Source organism: Dreissena polymorpha, chromosome 11 (genome assembly GCF_020536995.1).
Source record: "Dreissena polymorpha isolate Duluth1 chromosome 11, UMN_Dpol_1.0, whole genome shotgun sequence".
Taxonomy (NCBI): Eukaryota; Metazoa; Mollusca; class Bivalvia; order Myida; family Dreissenidae; genus Dreissena; species Dreissena polymorpha.
Genome location: NC_068365.1, coordinates 67,268,541 through 67,290,026, shown reverse-complemented (window position 1 = coordinate 67,290,026; position 21,486 = coordinate 67,268,541). Strand labels below are relative to the sequence as shown.

General features: G+C 34.0%; 2 protein-coding genes across 6 annotated transcripts in view; one reads left to right on the top strand and one right to left on the bottom strand.

The window, feature by feature from the left end:
• LOC127850612 (uncharacterized) overlaps positions 1-21,486 on the bottom strand; it is a 1,644,088-nt gene that overhangs the window by 439,438 nt on the left and 1,183,164 nt on the right. The gene's annotated exons all lie outside the window — the stretch shown is intronic.
• Positions 862-15,041, top strand: LOC127850613 (adhesion G protein-coupled receptor B3-like). 4 transcript variants are annotated; one of them, XM_052383780.1, is made up of 24 exons: positions 862-951; positions 4,410-4,616; positions 4,824-5,006; positions 6,457-6,558; positions 6,830-6,930; positions 7,202-7,384; positions 7,591-7,698; positions 8,118-8,238; positions 8,352-8,444; positions 8,734-8,806; positions 8,961-9,057; positions 9,158-9,201; positions 9,397-9,508; positions 9,842-9,945; positions 10,416-10,518; positions 10,780-10,930; positions 11,107-11,176; positions 11,306-11,372; positions 11,528-11,613; positions 12,289-12,415; positions 12,785-12,826; positions 13,042-13,128; positions 14,328-14,567; positions 14,834-15,041. In XM_052383780.1, exons 2-23 carry the CDS (start codon positions 4,499-4,501, stop codon positions 14,352-14,354), a joined length of 2,199 nt encoding a protein of 732 aa, XP_052239740.1. In that variant the 5' UTR covers positions 862-951; positions 4,410-4,498; the 3' UTR covers positions 14,355-14,567; positions 14,834-15,041. The 4 variants fall into 4 exon arrangements, with proteins under 4 accessions (XP_052239740.1, XP_052239739.1, XP_052239738.1 ...); XM_052383779.1 differs by lacking the exon at positions 862-951 and adding an exon at positions 3,123-3,158; XM_052383778.1 differs by lacking the exon at positions 862-951 and adding an exon at positions 3,262-3,930.

The window sequence follows — 21,486 nt, the reverse complement described above, 5'->3', positions numbered from 1 at the left end:
TTTAATGTCAATCAATGCTCAATGAATGCAATTACTTTTTATGGTCTAAAGATATAGACTTGTGTTACTGAAAACGGGTAACTGTTTAAGTTACGTCCTCTGTTTGTTTTTTTTTAATAAGCCTTGCATATAGGCGCATACGATTTCAAGTACTATCACAATCTCCTGTCCGAAATAAAAGATCATTGGTATGCAAACCGTAAATTAAAGGTTCAACTATGTTGACAATTATGGTGATTTATATTAAATAAAATTAGTTATATTTATCCATACACATCTAGAATTATTTAATTTGATGACAATAATTACATAAATCTATACGAAGGTAACTTCTGAGTGAAGTTTGGCACTGTCACCATTAACGAAAATGTCGTCTACGACGCGATTAGCGTCCTTCACAAGAGGAATATTTTAAATAGGTTAAGAACCCTGGAGTACTAAAAAAGCTACAGTGGATTCCGTTTGTTCTTTTTGCGACGGTGCTTGACATTCATTAGAGGCGTTACAAAAACATCTTAAGGCAACGCTCGACTCAATTTTCAAGACACAGTCAAGCTGAAATATGACAGTCCGCGTCTGTCCTGTTTATTATTATTAATGCTTGATGTTTTTCGCATCGTTACGCTTTATGTATGTGTCATGCCTTAATGCGTTAAACTCTTCTAGTGTTGCATGTTGGGATACATGTAATAATACGAAGGTCTTTATTTATATATTTCATATATTATTTATATATTGCAGATTGTGGCGGTTGGTACAGGATTCTAATTCGGACTACCATCACAAATAAAATTACAAAATGCGACAACGTTCGGTTTCTGAGGCTGTTATGGACGTGCATGCATCCGGGGCACCATGTTGTCAACAAAACCAACACACGATCTGAATCAGCTTATTGTACAGAAAATGGCACATTGAGTGCACCTACCTATTCAGCGTGTGTTCCAATAGGTAAATACTGATTATGAAGTATAACAAATATCACCCGTAATTATTGCAATCTGCTATTTTCAAATCTCATGAATACAATTATTTTACATTATATCACAAATATAACGAAGAAGTTTAATTTAGTTGTGATAATGCGAAATCATGTGAAAACAAAACAAACTAAAGAGGATAATTATTTGTAATTATTCTTTAAAACAAACATTATCAAATTAATAGAAAATTAAGAAGTTACTGTTAATACGCTGATAACAATGAATGTGTGCCGATTAAAGAGGGTCTTCTTGTTACATATTTCGATAAATGGTTTATAATGTGCAAGTTACTAACTTTGTGTTGTATTCCGTAATATGTGTGTGGTGTATTGAACATACGACGTACATAAAGTATAAATTATCATTTTGTCCACAACCGTGTTTTTTCCTACCACAATCCAAAGAAATTTGTCAGCGTGTTTAACAGGTCGAATTTCACATCGACGATTCGGTTATTAACCATTTGGTAAAACAAAACATTTGAGTAAAGCCACATAACACGTGGCAACAAGCAAGAGTGCAATTCTTAAAATATTATAATTTCATTCGAGCAACATCTGGTTATCATCCAATGGTATTTTCCACTTATTTACCGAAAGGTATGAATAGAATATAATACATAAGTCTAATGACTATATAAAACAGGTATATGATCACATGGGCATGCAATAAATTGGAGGAAAAGTAGAATTAACTTCTTAGAGGACATCTATCTGATATTAAATTCCAAATATAAAATTCGAGAGTCTTATGTGTCGTGTTCTGAGAAAACTGGGTAAAATGCTTGTGGGTTAATTGTCATCCCAGATTAGACAGGCTAATCCGGGACGACACTTACCGCCTTAACTGGATTTTCGCTAAGAAGAGACATCATTTAAACGAAAAATTCCCGAAAAGCGGAAATTGTCAAAGAGAACGCATTTGTATAACACTATAATAAAGATCAAGGTTGGATTTTCAGACAATTTGTTTTTACAAATTACATTATGCAGTCCACTTCACGCGCATTGGTAATACCCATATAGAGGTAGTATTTTTACGGAAACGTTCAGAGGCGACAATGTCGCCGAATGTCACTGGTTTATTTACCCCACGTAACTATGAAGTTTACTATTTCAATATTTTATTCGTTGAGTGTTATCACACGATTAGTATAAAATTACCCTAGGTATTCTGAACATTTTATTCAACAATTAAATATCTATATATATTTCGTCTCACTGGCTATTTGTTTTACGCCTAGAGAATCGTGGTCGTAAAAAGCTACAATAAAATGTTAATGGTTACCAGTAGTTATGTGCCTTTGAATCTAGCCATGCCTCTGACAAAGCGGTTCTGGTTATTTATCATATAAGTCATCCTAGTTGAAACTAGTTTAAATATTTTAGTTTTAGGGCTCATCATTTTCTCGAAATAATACATAAATAATTGATAAGAGCAGTGAAATATATACATGTAAGTAGATGATAACGCCCTTATCGGTTAAATCATAAAGTGTATAATCGTTTTTATTAATGTGTTCTTGATTGATATAGATTTTATGGTCAGGTTTTATTAAAGAACATATTTGACATTTAAAATTGTTAATTGTTACATGGTTATCATGACGCATATAACGTTAAACTATAAATAAAATTAAAGCGCAAACACAATCTTTCATATTTAAATGCAAACAATAACATTATACTTTATATCTTTATAAGTAAATAAATCAGCAGCATATAGGCATTGATTATGACGTAAAAATGTGATAAAAAAATCAATAACTGTATTTAAAAAATTAACGTGTGTTTTGGTTGTACAGATTCTAGGTATTATCAATATCTGAAGAATGTATATTCTCAATTAACATTGTGGAGATCCTGTTTTTGTTTTGGTTAGATAAGAGAAATAGTCAGTGATGCAACAATTTAGATATTTAAGTGTCACTGATGCAGATAATAATACAAGCTTGTATATGTTTTATCTTTCAGATTGTGGAGATTGGCATAGTGATAATATTTCTGATAACCACCTAGCAATAATCTACATAAACGCGACAACGTTTGGTTCTGAGGCTGTAATGACGTGCAATCCGGGGTACCATGTCTTCAACAAAACTAACACACGATCTGAATCAGCTGTTTGTACAGAGAACATGGAGCACACTTACTTGTTCGGCGTGTGTTTTAATAGGTCAATTATCATTAGAAAGTATGCTTATATCAACCGTAATAATACATACAAGCTGCGATTTTTAAACTTAATGTGAATAGATAGAAGCGGTCGTATCAGATAAATTCCAAAGTTTATAATCGTTTTTATGAATGTGGTCTTGTTATAGATGTTATGTTCAGGTTTTTATTTACAAACACATTTTTTTTAATTAAAGAAGTTACATAGTTATCACGTCGCACATAACCATACAATATTATGGACATTATGGCGCATTAAGTAATTTTTATATGCAAATGCAAACAATAACTTTATATGAACGTGAATAAATCATAACCTTTTATGCTTTGAGAAGGTTTTAGAAAAGACATAATTATACAAAAATTGAATATTTTTCGGCTGCACATCTTCTTGTCATCATCATTACCTGAAGAATGTATACTATCAATGAACGCAGTGGAGAGCTTATATTGCTTTACTAAGATAAGAGGGCTGGTCGGTTATTACCATCGAAGGTTATTAAGATGTTATTGAGGTCATGAAAACATTCCAATCGAAGACCTATTTGCGTGTACCATAATCTTTTAACAGGGGTTTCTCTTTGAACATGGCCTTTTGGAACAGAATGAGTTGTTCGCAACAACGAAACATAGATTCGAATATGGATTATTCAACTGAGCGCACAATGCACAAAGATCTCTTTTTGCTTAGGTTTTCACCTGTCGGCTTCGGTCCCTTACCTATTTTAGAGCTTCGGCTTCGGTTCTCCATGTGTTTCAGGGATTTCTATGCGGTTCGTCAATGCCAGAAGGTCCTCAGTGATAAAAACTCTTTGTTAAATACTTATAATACACGATAATACACACAAGAGCTAGTAACACAATTTGTCATCGTTTTAACAAAAATAATGTTAACTGAACTATAACTAAATTGTTATATTTGTTTGTGTCCATTTAATGTCAATTTATAAACAAATTAACGGTTTATGTATTAGTTATGGTTTTAATAACGCCGACTATTAATTCAAACAATTACAAAAGTAAAATTAAATACTTTTACGAATAACAATCAAACGAATATTTAAGATTTATTCGTTTATAATACCAACTTTAATATTCAATCGTCTGTCTCAAAAACAAATTCAGACACTTAAGATAACACTTTATGGGTGTGATCACACAAACTAATGGCTTAGTTCGTTCAATTATTTTATTTGTAAAGCAATGAACCTTGGGATGCATATAATACAAATGCCTATTTTGTATCTTTCAGATTGTGGGAAGTGGTATAGTGATTCTAGTTTGGATAACCATCAACCAATTATTTACAAAAACGCGACAACTTTCGGTTCTGATGCTGAAATGACGTGTAATCCGGGGTATCATGTCGTCAACAAAACCAACACACGTTTTGAATCTGCTACTTGTACAGCGAATGGAACATGGAGTCCACTTACATATTCAGCGTGTGTTCCAATAGGTAATACATAATTAGAAGGTATACTATCAATCGTTATTAATACAATCTATTCAGAAGTTTTATTAAGATCGATTATTTATAATCTAATTAAATATGAGATTTGTGATTGTGCTTTGAACAACACTTTCAGGCACTTATCAATGTCAACTACAATGCATTATACGTTAATGAATATACATGAATGCCGATTTAAGATTTTATTTTAAGAATGCCCAGTATTGGATACTAACGACAATCTAACAATCGAATTGGCGCCAAATCCATCAAAGGCAATCTCCAACACGACGGCAACGTTTTCTTGTTCACCGGGCACGACGCTGGTCGGTTTGGCAACATTAACATGCAGGATTACTGGTCAATGGACAGGACCTGCACCTAAATGCATTGTGTGTAAGCGATAATGTTAAGCTAACCTGATCAAAACGTGCTCGTGGTGAGCTATTGATTTACCGTGATTTCCGTCGTTCATCCTTGCATGCGTACGACATGTTCCCCGGGTGGGGCATAAGTTGACGAAACTACACAGAAATTGTCAATGGGTAGTCCTCTATTGAAGTTTTTCAAATGGGTTCGGTTCGTTGATTATTAACGTGGCCAAAAAAAGTTTAAAAATAAAAATCTTTAAAAATCTTCTCCTCTATAATTGCATATCCAAGTAACACGGCATTGTGTTTCTCTGCGAATTTGTTTAAATCATCCCCTGGATGAGGGGACCCGAAAGGTTTCCTTAAACGTTATAAGCGAATTCTTAAAAACAAATCTCCCGTTAAACCGCAAGTCCCAGAGGTTTGGTATTTGCTTCTCAATATCGTGTAATATCTTTTAGTGTTTCTCTACCAAGTTTGCGCATATCATACCCCTGGGGTCTAAATTTGGTTCTTTTGGTTACTTTGGTTTCCATATATGTATATAGATACATACAATCTCTTCTAAAATCGCAAGGCCCAACGGTTTGGTATTTGTTATGTGACATTGAACTGCGGTCAAAAGTTGCCCCGCCCTGGAAGAACCATGTTTTCTTACCTGTATATATTCAACAGTTAAAATTAATAATCTCCTGAAATGGAATGCCCAGAAGATTGGCATGTGATATGTAGCATCGCATAGTGGCCCCAAACCAAGTTTATTCGCATCTTGCCTTTTGATTCCAAATTAACTCGCTCATATAGTATTTGTATATAGGCTTTATAAGCATAATAACTTAAATTATTTTCTTTTGAAAAGAACAGGTCGATAAGTGTCTTAATATCAGATATTGGTCATCTACTAAGTTTCTTCAAATTATGCATCTGTGATACACACAATTGCCAAACTCGTATGGTTGTGTAAATTGTTTATTCAGACTTATATAGCAACATATGTTCAAGTTATGCCACTGTCGTCAAAAGTAATCCAAACCAGGGGTTACGAGTGTTATACCACTCAGCTACAGTTTCTCTGATGAGCATTCAAAGATCCTCACGGTCATCTTGTTTGAATATTTTGATCGTTTTACTATGTCTACAAAACTGATAGACACCAGACGTCGTTACGTTACTCACATTGTGCTGAATTCCGTAATTTGAGTGTGATGTATCGAAAAAATAAACCCATTGCACATGAGGTATGAAAAAGCAATCTTCAATCCCATCATTTGGCTTTGCTACAATACTCCAAAGTGTTTTGTCAGCATGTATTAGGTATATGTTACATTCTTCACTTATTCACTTGATGATTATATTAATTCAATGTATTGTGTTGCCTGCTACAAAAGGTTATTTGTTGAACTAAGAAGTCGTTTACTTGCCAATTTATATTAAAAAACAATGTCTTAATAATATTGTTTGTCCATTGGTTAAAGTGCAAGAGTATGTTGGTAATTGTTCTATCGACATGGATACCAAAAAAAGAACTTGGAACGAAACACAACCGGGGAGGATTGTTGAGGATGATTGTCCAAGTGGTAAAATATTAAATTAATTTTCTTACATATATAACGTTTCTGTCAGTCCATACTACATTGTAGAAGTATTATGAAATCTGTTCTAAATATGTACACATGTCAAACACATATATTAAGCGTTATATGGTTTATTTATTATTACATTCGCTATATTTTATGTTACAAAACAAGGGGAGAATATTGAAAATAATATATTAAATGAAAAGTTTAACAAACAGGAATTATAACTCATGCATTTTAATGTAGGATTTTACGTAATACTATTTTGAAGGATTTTTCGGGAAAGTAAGTCGGCAATGTAGTCAGGAAGGAAAATGGCTCAAACCTTTTTACAACTGCGTATCCAAACGCGTAGCTGAATTAATATCAACGGTTAGTGCTAATTATATTTCAATAAGTGTTATATTTCATAAAAACTATACGTTGTTATGCAAATGTAATTTTTATTTCATTTTACGTCTGCTTCGAGGTAAATTTTACACCAGAATTAAGTTTCAGGTAAAGCATGGTCTTTAGTTTTCATTTCAAAACTGACTACTCAATTTAAACCAACGTATACAAATAACGACCTTTATTCCAAAACGCACGTACTGCATGGTGTCGCAATTGTAATGTTGTGAATTAACTTTCTGATCAAAACAAGGTGGAAAGACTCAAAGAATCACCGACTGCTGCGAAACTCACCGACAGTCTTGATCAGCTAGTTAATGTAACAAAACCTGCAAACGGTACAGCCTACATTGGCGAACTTAACGCTATAACTGACATGCTGGACACGATAGCAAGCGTCAGTGACTACAAGGAGGTTACACATGAGCAAGCCAATGTAAGATATGTTTCCTAATTTCATCAAGGCAGTTGAGTAAAAAGTACATTACATGATAATTTACTAGAATTTAATTAAAATCACATTTCCTGTGATATTTTAAGATACATTTTATAATTTAGCTTTATATTGCTTCTCGTGTAAATATTGATTGTAGAAACGGCCTTTTGAATTTACTACAATCATTATCGTTTCTTTTTTTTAAGTCGTTCTTTACCGCAACAAGTAATTTACTGGATAGTGATAACGCTGAGTCATGGCAATCAGGGGACGACCACTATGAAACTGATGTGCCACCTGACGGATCTAACACGGTACGATGAGGCGATTTATAGGTTACATAGTTGCGTCATAAAGACGGATTGTGCGCCCTAACGTACGTCACTATATTCAGCAATCAATTCCTCAGCAAGACAATAAATCAAATGCTTATTAGCAATCATGAGCACGAAGTGAGCACGAAGTGAGCACAAAGTGATCAGTGATCTTATGATTTAGGGGATTTCTTCGGCGTAGTCTTTTGTCCATACGCCGTTCACTGTTGAGGACCGTTTTCACAATAAAGACTTCATTTTTATCTCACTTCACTCTAATCAGAAAATTTCTAACATAACAAAATATTTATATTCTTTTATGTTGACTCTTTGAAATGTATTTTGTTAATGTCAGCACGTCCGTCGTGGTGATACATTAATGACCTTATATGTTACCTTAATTCGTTTAATCTTTGCAGAGTACGGCTGATTATGGTGCGATGAAAGTTGTTAATGTGGTTGACAAATATACAGACATTTTAATGCTTTCACTAGGAAACGAGTCTGATACCAGTAAAACTATACCTACGTATAATATGGGTAATCAGTTGTCTTCTCCAAACAGATTTGTATTTAGATTCTAATGTTCCTTGAACTAATTGACTGTTTAGAAACGAAATGGCATGTTTAATTTGTTTCTTGCAATGTTTTAGTCGTGCATGTCACACAGATAAACAAAACAGCAGCCGAGTTGAAATTTCCAAATTTTTCAAGCTCTATAATTCTGCCGAACACTTCATTAATTGGTAGGTACACAATTTATTTCATGTTCTTCTATACTTTTTTGAAAGGCATTTTTGTAATTGCAAAACGTTCATATGCCATATATGAGTAAATAAGTAATGAATTTGCCATTTATTACTTGTTGTATTTAGTGCTGTGTGTGTTAAAACTGTTTCTATACAGTAATGCTCATACGTGTCTTTGTCTTGAAGTTTGAATTTGAACTGTGTTTACGTAATCTATGGAAATTCGCGTATATCATACGACAACGTATTTCTTATATTGCTATCTCTTTAAACACGTTTGTTTTAGGATCGCACTCCATCGGAGCAGTTTTGTACAAAAATCTGACAGGACTCATTTCATCAGTGTTGAAAAATTACAGGTTTGTAAATATAAAACATGCGTCTATACGGTTCTATAAAGCAAGAAAATCATACGAACACGAGCAATCACATCCATATTAGTTTCTGAATTAAGTATTGCAAGTATGAACATACATTGACTGCTCTTGATTGTATTATTATAATGTGTTCTAGTGAATCCACTATAAATTCAGAAGTTGTGACCGTGACCTTAGATAACTGGGAAAACACCACCGACTTTGTGGTAGACATAACAATGAAGTACGCTCAGGTACGATCTCATCGAATTGTTCCATATTTGTTTAAATGTGCGTTTTGATGTAATGAACGTGCGATAATTATGTTTAAACATGTTGCTTTGTATGTATCAGGACCTACATGCACCACCTATTTGTAGTTTTTGGAATGCCACAATGTATGTATCGTATTTCGCTGATGATTCACCGCATTTTTTTTCTAACGGTTATGGTTCCTTTGAACAGTTTATTCGTATTTATTAAACATTTTCAACATTATATTAAAGTTGTATATATGGATCGACAAATCTAAATGCAAATGTTAAAAAGAAGATATTTAAAGATTGCTACAGTATTTTCATCAAACGTTCTAGTTTTTCCTGGGACACCTCCGGCTGTCGAGTCCTGTCCTCAGAACATTCTAGCGCAACGTGTCGTTGCACGCACCTGACGAACTTTGCAGTCCTCATGAGTCCAATTATTCAGGTATTTTTTAAAATCAAACTCGTGGTTAAGAGTTGCTAAGGGTCGCTAATTAAACTTATCTATGTTCGACGTTATCACAGTATTCGAGTTATCACATCGGTTTTGCTTTTTTGCTGTTTTCATTTCTGAAAATAACAACAACAATACACAAACGAATAACTGATAACAACACTAAAAATAGCTGAAAAATAAACAAATTGACAACACTTTATTGTTTGATGAAATCCAACAAATATGTTGAAATAAAACATAATATATTATGACAGATGTTATTTAAAAAATATGGGTCAAATGATTGGATGTAGTTCTTAAAATGTATTTCCTTTTTTTCAGAGCAATGTGAACACGAAAGACCTCGACATCATTTCTATAGTCGGTTGTTCAATATCATTAGCCGGATTGGGGCTGACAGTTATTGTCCATATTGTGCTTTGGAAGTACGTTCATTTGTTGTTTTCGCCCTGCTTAATAACGATAATGTTATATATACTCATTTATAAACAAGCTAATAAATGGATGTGGAAGTAACTTCATCTTACCTCACAGATTATACTCGTTTTAATTGACTAAACCAGGTCACGTGGAGACCGATTATTTGTCTATAATAAATCAGTAGCAGTTTATATCAGGCATTGACGTTTAATGACGTCAAGGAAGTAAACAAAATGACATATTGAAATTCCGTATAGCTACGGCTAATCCTTATGCATTATTGTTTAAGAAATAAATGGTACACTGTAAGATAAATTCGATACACGTCTACTTACTGTTCCAGTACTATGTGATAATGGGTATAAAATTGATTGTTGGCCACTCACTCGTCCAATATTTATTTACTTACCATGTGCTATACCGTTAACAGGCGTGTAACTAGTAGCATTTCTATACATTGAAACATTTATTTCAGGTATGTTGGCAAACGACGTGTTGCAGTGCTGTTGAATTTGTCTATAGCTCTCATCATTTCTTACGTTATGTTTATTGGCGGCATCGACAGAACGGAAAACAAGGCAAGAATTATTTTTCTAATAATAGTAGCTCTCATTATTTCTTATACTATTTTTATAGGCGATCTAGAATAGAAAACAAGGCTTGTGTCAATATTATTTTAGTGCGAAGCCTCAAAAGCTCGATTGATAAAATACAAAAATGATAATGTCACGTTGTTTCAAGCTGAAAGTATTATTTTAATGTAAACTGAGCAACACAATATAGTTTGCTTGATATTGTGCCCCATGATGATAATGTGTTGTTTTTTTCTTCAATTTAAGATCGTGTGCACAACCGTGGCGTCTTTGTTGCACTACATTTACCTGGTAGTTTTCTCCCTTATGCTGGTAGAAGGTATCGACATCGCCGTTTCTATATTAATTGTCTTTAAAACAAAATCGAAATTGAAATGGATGCTGACTACAGCTTGGGGTAATTATAAATGAAATTCATTACATCATGCTGTAAAAAAAATCCTATTTAAGTATGTCTAAATTTAATTCGAAAACGGAGATTGATGATTATGGATTATATAAATGCACTGCTTGTTAACAGTTCACAATATACGACATTTTGATATCTATACTTTAATGTTGATTTACGCTTAGTTGCTCCTGCTGTGATCGTTGGAACTACGCTTGGTGTTACCAAAACAGAAGGATACGGCAACGAACAGTCGTAAGTGACACACAACATTGATTTTAAAGCTAACTTATAGGTTTTCTCGTTCGGAATATAACATTCACATTTAAAAGAAAATATCCTTAAATAAATATTTTGAATAATTATAATTTTTTACAACTTAAGATGCTGGTTGACCATCAAGGAAGGTGTCATTTGGGCCTTTGTTGGACCAGCACTGCTAGTGGTCTTGGTATGTTTTACGATCTCAAAAATTACTATAAAGCGCGATACCATTTAAGCCATAATTAAAAAAGATATTCTATGCATTATTCCGTTGAACTTTTAATAGTGTTTATTACAATTGTGTTTATTAGGTATTTAAATAGCGAGGTTGTTGTACTGCAGGTCAACTTCGTCATTCTAGTGATTGTGATAAGGGCAACACTAAGATCGTATGCAATGGCAAAGAAGTCAACAGTTGAAAGATCAAAGTAAAGGACTGGTAGATTTTTCTCAATTTGTCAGTGTTACACATTCTTGTTTTCAATCTGTCTGTTTCCCTCGCGTATTACAGATTGCTTGAGCTATGTGAACATCAAGCCACATGACGCATCAAAGCTTCCTAAAGTAAAATATGAAAAATATTTAAAAGTCAAAATAAAAAAACCCATGGATACATAAGTGTGTCAGCGTTTGAGATCTGGTCAATATAAAGTTTTATAAGTATAATAAGAACGAATATTGCATAAAACATGTAAGTGGAAAATGTAATTTCTGAACTGACACATGTGCAGTGCATATTGAATGAATACAGAAAAAAACATGACATTGCAGAAACTATTAAAACAACATTATGGGTCAAAATGTCTTAGAGTGCATTTTTGTAAGACATGCACAATGGCGTGCTAACAGAAAGCGTTCGGTATATTTCTTAACCTATGCAAGTGTAGAATATTATTTAAATATGTGCATTATTATATGTTTTAACTGAATGCACCCTCAATTGTGCGTATAGTTTGTTTTAATAAATGACCGTTCTAGTAGATCTACCTCATAATACTAACAGCTAATACATGTGTTAATACGCCAAATCGGTCGCATAATGTTGCTGTACGTACAAAGACTTGACACACTATGCATACATGTAAAGTTTATTATCTACCCAGATCAGCAGTGCGGTGTCTAGTAGTACTACTACCTTTAATGGGACTAACGTGGGTTCTGGGGGTTTTCTATCTGGACGAAAGCATGGCCTGGGTACAGTACGCCTTCGCTGTGTGCAACAGTCTGCAGGTACTCGATGAAAATAATAATCATCATAACTATGTAATACGAAGCTTTATACAATCGCAATAGTGTATGTTCTTTCCTAACACAACAGTTTCTATTCTTATATTGTTGATATATATTAATTGTCTCACTTAATACGAGTGCAAACGTACTCCTAACATATTCTACATGAATGAGAAAAGAAAATCAAAACTTGCAAATTTCACAGTATTGTGCATAGTCCGTACTATATCTATGATTTTATAATGAATAATGTAGTACTATTTAATAATAACAAGCGATGCGTCAATTTGTTAATGCTTTATGAGATTTAATTGAAATGCGTTGTAGTATTACGATTGCAATGTTTTTTTATGTGACTATCTTTTTCAGGGTTTTGTGATTTTCTTGTTCCATTGTGCTTTCAACAAAACGGTAACTATTTACTTAAATGTTGATTTGGTAAATAATAATTTGACCATTCTAACAATTAACTAATAATTACAATTGATCTTGCATTTTCGGTTTTAAAAATAAAAATAACAATATGTAAATGTTATTTTTAAGACAAATGTGTAATCCATGTTTGTTTATTATGCTTTATAACCATGCTGCTCAGAAATGAATTATAGACATTTGAAATATTGTAGCTTTGGAAAGCATATAAAACAAAACAACAAAGGTCGTCGTACGCCAGTAGTACTTACCTCAAATCTAGAAGCACTTCAGTAAGATCGGTAAGACGACAATATCAGTTTATCATGACCTTGTTTGGTTTACATGGCTACGTCATCTTAATATTAATTTAAATACGTCCATTGTGTTAAACATTTTTAGATATACAAACGATTCTTTCCTCGTATAGACATTTTGTACCGAGTAGTACTTGTACGGATTGTTTTGCAAACGCCGTGCTTTTAGTTAAGGCTAAACAGTATAGTATGATCGGTATAAAACAGTTTGAACGCAGAAATGTGGAAGCGATGTATCATATAAAAAATGATTAGACGGAATCTATCTCATAACAAGCATTGCGAGTCTCACTTAACTATGCTTGTTGATGATAGGATAGAATGATTTAGCAAATTGGTACCTCCCAATATGGTATAAACCACAAAAAACATAAGAAATTAACTTGCCCCTTCCCCTGCGTGTTTATCTTTCTTGATGGTGGGAAACAAGCACACTACTTTGTATTTCAACACAAACTTTCGTATCACACATGAGGGCCGAGAGTAATTGCTTAGAGCCATCGTGACCTTTATAATAGGAACGTATTTTTAAAATTAAGAAATAATTGCGTATTATTTATTACATTTTAAATTATCTTTCTATCTATCAATATTGTCTAACTCCCCTTTCGGGTATTATTATCAGGAGTACATTCAATTAAGACACTCTTATGAATATGTAGGCAATACAGGAAACAGAAGAAAATCCAAGTCCAAGTCCAAAATGTTTTGCATAAACGTTATACAATGAACAAAATCAGTAAGACGAAATAATATCAGTTAATTGTATAACCACCCATTCTGGTTCACAAACTAAGTCTTTGAATACATGGTGATTTCAGTGTGTATCCATTTGATATTTGAAAACAGCCGTTTACTCCAATTTACATGCGTTGCTAATACATAACAGCATTGTTCATGGAGACAATATTTAGTAAAAAAATATAATGAAAATTATACGATGGAAAAAAATCTCATTCAAGAAACTATATCCGGTCTCATGTTAATATACTATTCGCTGCGGACCTGATATAACGAAATCACACCCAACGAATCGATTTATTTAATCACTTTCATAGCTGTGTTGTTTTGAATGTTATATCTCCGTTATACATAATGCAATCATGTTAATAATGTGCGAGATAAACTTTTTTATGATTGTGTTAATTAAAATATAAGCGCTGAGTAATCACATTCATTTAAAGATAACAACGGAACACAGCGAAGTATGAATGACCGTACACGACCAATCCAGAATATCGTCAGTTGACGCATTGGCCAATACACGCTTTAGCGGCCTGCCTGACAGAAAACCAATGCACACAACTGAGGTTACTGACAAAGAAGAACACATCGATGGTATCGTTGAACACTTTGAGAAAGCGCTAATGACGAGACGATTCAAAGAAAAGATGATGCGAAATCGGTGAACACAGATAGGAATGGTAATACACAAAAATACACCATTATAATATATATGATATTGTTTTTCATATTTTTCTAATCAACAAGATATGTGAAATTCAAACAAACAAAAATTGATTTTACTCAGTTATTTCTTATGTCGTTATAAATTAAGTTTACAATCTTTTGGTAGTTTAATGTATTGTGTATCCCAGTTCAAATTCATCCCTATTATTCATTTAGTTACATACCTATAAAACAATATGCTAAAGCATTTGTAAATTAGTAATGATTGCATGTATTTCAGACGTCGGAATGGAAAATAAGACACAACAAGACTTCTATAGTGAAGTGTTATAGATGTTTAAGTGTAACTTAATCAAACATGTTTGCGGACTTTTTGAATACAACACCGTTTGGAAAGTCTCATAACACCACGGAAAGTCTCCGAAGTCCATGCGCATAATGCTGTTAAGAAAAATATTTCACGGACATAATAAACGAAAATAAAAGGTTGTTTGGTTTATATTATTTAGTATTTAAACATTGAACGACAGTTTAGAAATTCATACCGCTAACATGTATGATATTTGAATATTGATGCAAGAGTTTTATGTGATCTAACATGGGTGATGTCGCCTCGTTCAATATGGATTTTTTCAGTTCACCGTCACGCAATACTGCACAACTACAACTCTATTTTGTATAATATAACACATAGACATTCCATATTAGTTAACTTGTTTTATATAATGTAATAGTTGTTACATAGTTGAAGGCAAATATAAACAGTCATCACGGAATGAGAGGAATGTGTGGAAAACAACCCAAGATGGTGAAAGTTATGTGCCAGATGATAGAGATTTCTCAGATATACTTTCACGTGTTCTTGATGATGTTGCTGTCAGTGAAAATTTTATTCAATTAAGACGGAAAGTATTGTTCTCTGTTGAACGTGCAATTACTGTGAAGTTAATCGCATGTTTGCATAATAGACGAGCTTATATATTTGGAAGTCAAATCGAGGGCACTACAACAGCCGGAATAATGTCTGATACAGACTTTTTGCCTCGTTTTGATACGTTTTGTTTGTTTCTTGATTAAAAAAATCCTCCTCTTCAGCCGCATACACACCAATTCGTTGTTAAGGTGAGCACAAACGGTTGTGCTTCGCAGTACTGTATTTTAACAATAATTGAACCATCAACACAAGCAATACTTTTTCGAAAACTTGATCCTAATCGAGATCCTGTTGATATCATGACTTTTTTACAAAGGGATTCGACGACAACTGATGGCATGACTCCACATACGGTTATGTTCGAGCCCATAAACCAACTAAACAAACATACTGAAGACAGGAAAACGGCACGGACCTGCAGAAAGTAAAGGTCGTGTCGACTTAGTTCGCGCATGTTACTGTAAAAGTATTCCAAAACAATGCAGGTTTGTTTTCGAAAGGCCTTGCCCTGGTCATTGGCCTTCGGAGAAGACGTTGAAAAAAAACAAGAAATATGGTGTTTTTATAGTTCCACAGGGACCCCCTAAATTTTCGAACATTTGTACATACGATATTTCTGAATACCAATGGCGAATTTCCACAAATCTAACAGAGCGACTATTTATGTTCAGCTTAGATAAAAGCATTTGCTCTGACAAAGATCATGAGAAAGGAGTTGTTTGTCCAAGAATATCAAGACAGGCTGAGTACATTTCATTTCAAAACAGCATTCTTTTTTGCCAACGAGAACACCCGGCCGGATGTGTGGAGGGAGGACAATCTCATCAATTGTGTCAAGTTCATTCTTGCAACTTAGAAGCGCTTCTTAGCCCGCCGCAATTGCCCACACTTTACCATTCAGAACGTTAACCTTTTTAATGGGAAAGTTAAAAGAAACGAGTTCCCGAAATTGGTGGATAAACTTTCACATGTTATTTATTCACTGCGAAAAATATCGAAAATATGCCAATGGACAACATTGGACAAACGCTTAATAAGCGCAGTGCGAGAAAAAAAAGATCGCATCAGTTATTGTTCTAATAATTCAGCACTACTTATTTATGTATTTAATATTTGTCATGGCGAGATGGGTACCTTCAATGGATTTAAACTTTTAGAAGCACCTGTCAAGTACAGGAAAGATTTGTTTGAGGACGAATATAAAGGCTTTCACACGCATTATCGCGCCCCGTTGGGAAAATACAGAAAACATGAATGAACATTGCACATTGTCATGTCAGAACTAGCTTGTAAGTTAGCTTCGGTGTACCTAGAAGAGACGTTAGAAGGGCGTGAATATAATCACGATGGCATCAATAAAGTTAGACAACTGTATACACAATCTCTTGAGTCCGATAGCATTTGCAACCACATGCGATACGCTTCCTTCCTTTTCTGCAATGGTGAATATGATGAAGCATGTAAATATTTTGACTAGATAGAAAATCTGATACAAGAAGATAAAAAATATAATCTTGTTTGCCAGCTATTTGTTTCCCCATCGGAGTAATTTGCTTTGCAGATAGCGAAGCAGTCATATGAAATGACTACCATAAAAAGTTGTTGTACCGCGGCCGTTGCGGCACATACACTTCATTTTATGGGTTATATAACAATTATGACTGCATATGTGTGCAAATCGAGCTCTATCTCTACTATCTCCAGTACCTTACCTACAGAGAACTTCACCAAGAACCTAAACAGTGCGAAGCTTTAATGAAATTAGCGATATTCACTGAAATCATTAAATCCACACGATTTAATTCATCTATTAACATTTGCTTTTTGGCAGGCGGCTACTTTGATACCTCTTTGAACATGCTAGGACACTGCTTAGAACTGGAGAACAAGTTGAAATCGGCGTGGAAGACTTACAAAACTTCTTTACAACCCAAACATGAAGGAAAGGCGGCCGCCCAGCATATAGCTCGACTTCTGTGGTAAGTCGTTCAAAGTGTGCGGACTTAGGTACATTTTGACTTCAATCTGGAAGTGACAAAGTGGACATTTTGTCTGACGTTGATAAATACCATACAATGCTGCTTTTACATGGATGCTGAGGTTTGACAATTAGTTCTGTTCGTTTTTTTTTAATTTTGTTGTCAAAGAACGATTCAACATGGTATTAGTATTTATCTTTTCAAACTTTATCTAACAAGTTGTATTAAGCATTCGCACTTGCACATATACATAAAGATTAGTTGTATCCAATTTTTACTTAGGTCAGCTGCTTACAAAGTAATAGGATTATGATTTGTAAAGTTGATTGGGTGTTAAAATTATAACTTTTTATAATTAATTTATACATTAATTGACTGTCCAAAATGTTGTATCAGTACTAATGCTAAGCTGTTGTAATATGCAAGGATATTCATTGCTTTCAAAAAGATGACAAAACATTTTTCAAATGATTTCAATGTATACCCAAAACTTAATGTTTTATATATTTTTGTTATAGTGTTATACGCCGTTGGCGAATTGCTATATTTAAATTACAAATTGTGCACTATTCAATTTTTAAATAATGTTTTACCTCTATATTTCACATATGGCACTTTGTTCGTTAATTACCTTGTGCGTCCACTGTTTTGAGGAGTTGGTCACATAAGTTTTAGTCGAAATAATTACCGCGCCTCATATCTCGAAGACATAATTATTTAATAAGTATTAATGGTGTTATAATCATATATTTAATTGTTTCATGAGAGTATCATTACTACCCATGAACTAATCATGAAGCACCAAACTAAAATAATATGGATTTATTATTACCATTAGTATTATAAAACAATTGTTATTATTAAAATATAATACTGATTACTAATACATATTGTTACTATTATTAACCAAATAGTTAACAGAAATTTGAATTAAATCCACTTTCACTATTCTACTCACTGCGGTTGTGAGTACACGGGAAGTTGGACCGTTGACGCACATGTGTTGGTCCAACCGAGAGGTACCGTTGTATGAATACACAGACACGTTGAGGCAACTCTCCGCTAGGTAGAACACTGTTACCTCTAACGTATCTGCAATTTAAAAGGTATACAGTATTAGAGCGCTAGAAGGTTATCATATTTTATGTCGCGAGCGTAAACTAATATTCAAACCACTTCCAAAAAAAATAATTCGAAACATGTTAAAATAGCATAAGTTCTAATCAAGTAAAATATCGTTTATTTCAGATAACACTTGATTATGTGTACAAAATAAATTTGAGCATCGCTTTGACAAAACGGGTCTTAATAAATGCGCTTGAAGTGTCTTCCCGGATAAGTCTGTTAATTAGGGACGAAACTTTCGTCTTTTATGGTGTTTTTCTCCTAAAGGAAATCTCTTCTTAGCGAAAATCCAGTATAGACGGAAGGCGCCACTTAGCGTACATGCATTATGTCCCATTTTCGCAGAGATGGAATCATTTGTATTTCTGTTCAAAAGCGTTTGGAGCGAATTGAATATACAATTTACTGAACGCTTGGTTGCAATTGAACTTACTTGATTAACTTGAGAAGCATCATAAGCTGTTGATTTTATAACGGCATTCGATAAATAATTATTATCTTTATTTTTGGTCGATATCAATGCGGTTGTTTCTTTATCTGTGTCGGTTAAACGTCCATTAGAAATGTTATATGTACAGCTTTTTAAAATATAGTTTTCGGACTTCAGCTTTAAGACATTACAAATGGACCCCGTGCATAAAAAGGTAAAGCGTCATTTTGTTTTGAACATATTATTTTCTTAACAATTGATAGTGTTTAACCTTAACCTATTGTGGCGATAGCCACTGCAACGAATCTTAAAAACTTTCATAGGGTATAAAGTAAATTAAATTGCAAAGTTTAATCGCCTCCGATCGTATTTGTCATGTAAAATATAACATTAACATTTCGACGTCTTATGAAAAAACAACGAGGAAGTCTTATGCTTACGCATTTCCGGTACCAGCACCAGGAAGTTTCTACACGGACTCACTTTCGATATAATCGTTGCTATGGTTTTGTGATGTAAGTTGAGGGTTGAGCAATCGTTTTCTGGAACTATACGAACGAGTGATCCTTATGAAGATATACCACATCGATGTGATTATTAATTAAAATTGGCTTTTCAGATAAATTGGTTACCAGGAAGTTAAGAGGCAGTAATGCAGTTTTATTACCGGGGTGGAGATACAATTAAGACGGCTGCCATTGATAAATTAAAATTAAAAACGAATCGCCCAAACGTATGTTTGACCACAACTTGTGATATAAACCTTAAACGTTGTGGAAAACAGACAAGCTTTATTTATTAAGTAAAAAGAATATCTCAGTGTTCTCTATTGATATGCACATTTTCATGTCATTGAATGCGATACCAATTGTTATTATTCGCCAAGAATTTTTTTAAAAAGTTCGATGGCCCGGACGAGACGAGTTTAAAGCTGACGGACAATGCAATATCTATATTCCTCTAGTCGGGGTCATAAAAAATAACGAAGGGCATGGCAATATATGCACTGAGCAAAATCAAATATTTACATAAATCGCCAAGGTCGCCAATCAATATTTATAAAAATTACGATAACGTATTTAAACTTCAAACGACACAATAAATATTTACTAGATATTCACATTATTTCATTATATATGTTTTTAATTGTACATGTGTATGTTTTTACACAGGAGGCCAACTGATAATATCCTAGTTCTTTCTTATCTCAAATTAACTAATCGGCCTCACTCTGTTTGCATGTTCGCAACTGCAATATATAAATATTGATCCACACTTTTTATGCATACAGTTTGGTATTTAGTCCCGCGTATATCGCGACAGGAAGTGCACACTGCTTGGTCTTACCCTCTTTATTTCGCATCAAGAAGCCGCGCCAATTCGACCAGCCTCCGACGACAAAAGTGACAGACGCCTCGCAAACGGAAGTGGTGAACAAAGTACCGAGGGGCAACTCGCTGGTACAGGAATGCTGGAAATCTCCACATCCTTTGCCGGGTCTCGTAACTAAGACACTAATTATGGTGAAATACTATTTTTAAAAACAATTACTTGTTAACCAGACTTAACAGTGTGAAGGTTTCTATTAATGTTATAGATTATTATCGCATCTCAAAACATCAAAATCTCGTAAACACAACACGCACGATATTCTATGAAAGGAGGATCGAAGCATCCGCTGTCATTAACTTAAACATGTATGCGATTATACTATCAATAAGCTTAGCTTGATACAAGTACTTGTTCCTGTGTGTACTGGAAAATTAAGGAATACAATACAGGTTAACGTGAAATAGGTTGACATGGGTCAAAGCGATTATGCAACAAACAGTAAGTCAATTGATTAGGTAAGTTTGTAGAATAACGTATGTTAGAACACGTGGAAATAAGTCCAAATTAGGTCAATGTAAAAAGATGTTATGGGTTGCTAAAGAATGGTAATAAGCAGTGTCTTTACTGAAATGCAGACGAGACGGCCGATGAGTTGAATAAAAGCAATTAACACGGAATAATGAGTAGCCCATTCACAGTGAGTAGTGAAGTAATTTAAGTAGAACTTTGTCAAATTGGCGTAGACAGTTTCAAATTATTGAAAGCAAAGATTTAGGTCGTGTTCAAGGTCAAAGTGTGGGCTGGTGATGTGTGAACGCGATAAGGCGTAGGCGACAAGCTGATGAATTATCCATGTGATTTTTTGTAAGAGATATTGGTTCGAGTGATATTGGTTCAAGTGATTTTTGGTCATAGATTAAACGGCGAGATCGTTTTACCCCGGTAAAGACGGGCAGATGTTACGCTTGCATGGACATCCGCATGATGATAACGGACGTATGCATCAAAGTTTTACTTACATAAAGTCCGCACACGTCGCACGACTGAATATTGTGGCAGTCCCATGCAGTGAATTTGAACTGAATGTACTGTCACTCGTTAACAAATATGCAAACATGTTTAAACAGAAGTAC

Bases quoted from the DNA above. Each gene is read 5' to 3' on its own strand.
- LOC127850613 (XM_052383780.1), top strand. From the start codon at position 4,499: ATGACGTGTAATCCGGGGTATCATGTCGTCAACAAAACCAACACACGT. The intron at 5,007-6,456 runs GTAAGCGATAAT...CATTGGTTAAAG, and splicing joins TGCACCTAAATGCATTGTGT to TGCAAGAGTATGTTGGTAAT. The intron at 9,202-9,396 runs GTATGTATCGTA...CAAACGTTCTAG, and splicing joins AGTTTTTGGAATGCCACAAT to TTTTTCCTGGGACACCTCCG.